At 31.7% G+C, this 1239-nt stretch overlaps 1 protein-coding gene across 1 annotated transcript in view; it reads left to right on the forward strand.

Moving 5' to 3' along the window:
* The window catches only part of LOC106882158 (uncharacterized), a 4889-nt gene extending 3978 nt beyond the window's left edge, over positions 1–911 (forward strand). The window contains exon 4 of the mRNA XM_014932730.2: positions 239–911. Coding sequence (XP_014788216.1) covers positions 239–471 — 233 coding nt within the window. The 3' untranslated portion in view covers positions 472–911. The remainder of the gene's footprint in view (positions 1–238) is intronic.
* Positions 912–1239: the final 328 nt, after the last annotated feature.

The following is a 1239-nucleotide window of genomic DNA, read 5'->3' on the forward strand; positions in this document are numbered from 1 at the left end:
ATATATATATATATATATATATATATATATATATATATATATATATATATATACATGTGTGTATGTGTGTGTATGTATATGTGAGACAGAGAAAGAGAGAGTAATTTTTTGTATATGTATATATGTACACACTGCACACATGGATATATGTAATGAATGCCCAAAAACATCGCACACAAATAAACACAAAAGTAAGTACTATGTTAATGTTATTGTCTTTTTCCTTCTCTCTTCATAGACCGCAGAGATAACTCCTTGTCAAGGTCAGCTGACTATACTCTGCAATGGAATCAATATGGATTTAGCAGAGCTCTTTATACATATACTGGCACATCGAAAATTCAATGCGCAGCAAAATGTCTTTCCCAAACAGAGTGTGCTGCATTTTATCATTCCGGTGACTATTGTTCCCTACAGGCTTTGTTTTGTGGCTTCAGAAAAACTTCGACTTCAGTAGTAGGATGTGTTTAAAAAAGCGTAAAGTGACGCTTCCCTTAGAACACCCACCACGTTTTAAAATTTATCAGTATCTGTGGCATTGTCCTAGTTATATTGAATATATCACATCCACTTAATTTGTAGTGTTTTTAAATGAAGAATAACACCAGCACTTTAGAGTCAAATTGCCAACATCATACTTTACTTTCTGTGTTACTAACTATATACCTGTTTCGAACATTCTCCTTCTTCTGCACAAGTTTGTCCTCGGGATTCATTCCAAGGATGAAGCAGTTTTCTTTCTTCAATTTTTTTGGAAGACCTCGAATTCATAAAGAGACACTTTCTTAAATAACTTAATATTCTTTGAGAAATTCGTTACCTCTCTGCAATAAGTTTATAACTCGTGTTCATTCAACTATAGAGTTCATTTTCTTTTAATATATAGCGATATTTAAATATCTTAATAAAAACTGCTTCAATATTTTCTTTCATTTTGCTTCATATATTGTTAAATTTGTATATTTTAGTACTGCGATAATAAAAGTCCAACATTATTTATCTTATAATGTCTGAAATGTTTTCACAGAACTGATAATTTGCTAAAAATATGTTGCTAAGACGCTCAGAGGAGGAAAGAAAGGGTGTTTTACGTTTCGAACAAAGCTCTTCTTCAGAAACAGGAGACAGAGGAAAGTCCAAGAGAAAAAGAAGACGGAGGAAACAATTCGCCAACTGTCCATATGTGGTTACGAGTAAGCAGCATACATATACATATATATATATATATATATATATATA

Source organism: Octopus bimaculoides, chromosome 17 (assembly GCF_001194135.2).
Source record: "Octopus bimaculoides isolate UCB-OBI-ISO-001 chromosome 17, ASM119413v2, whole genome shotgun sequence".
Lineage (NCBI taxonomy): Eukaryota > Metazoa > Mollusca > Cephalopoda > Octopoda > Octopodidae > Octopus > Octopus bimaculoides.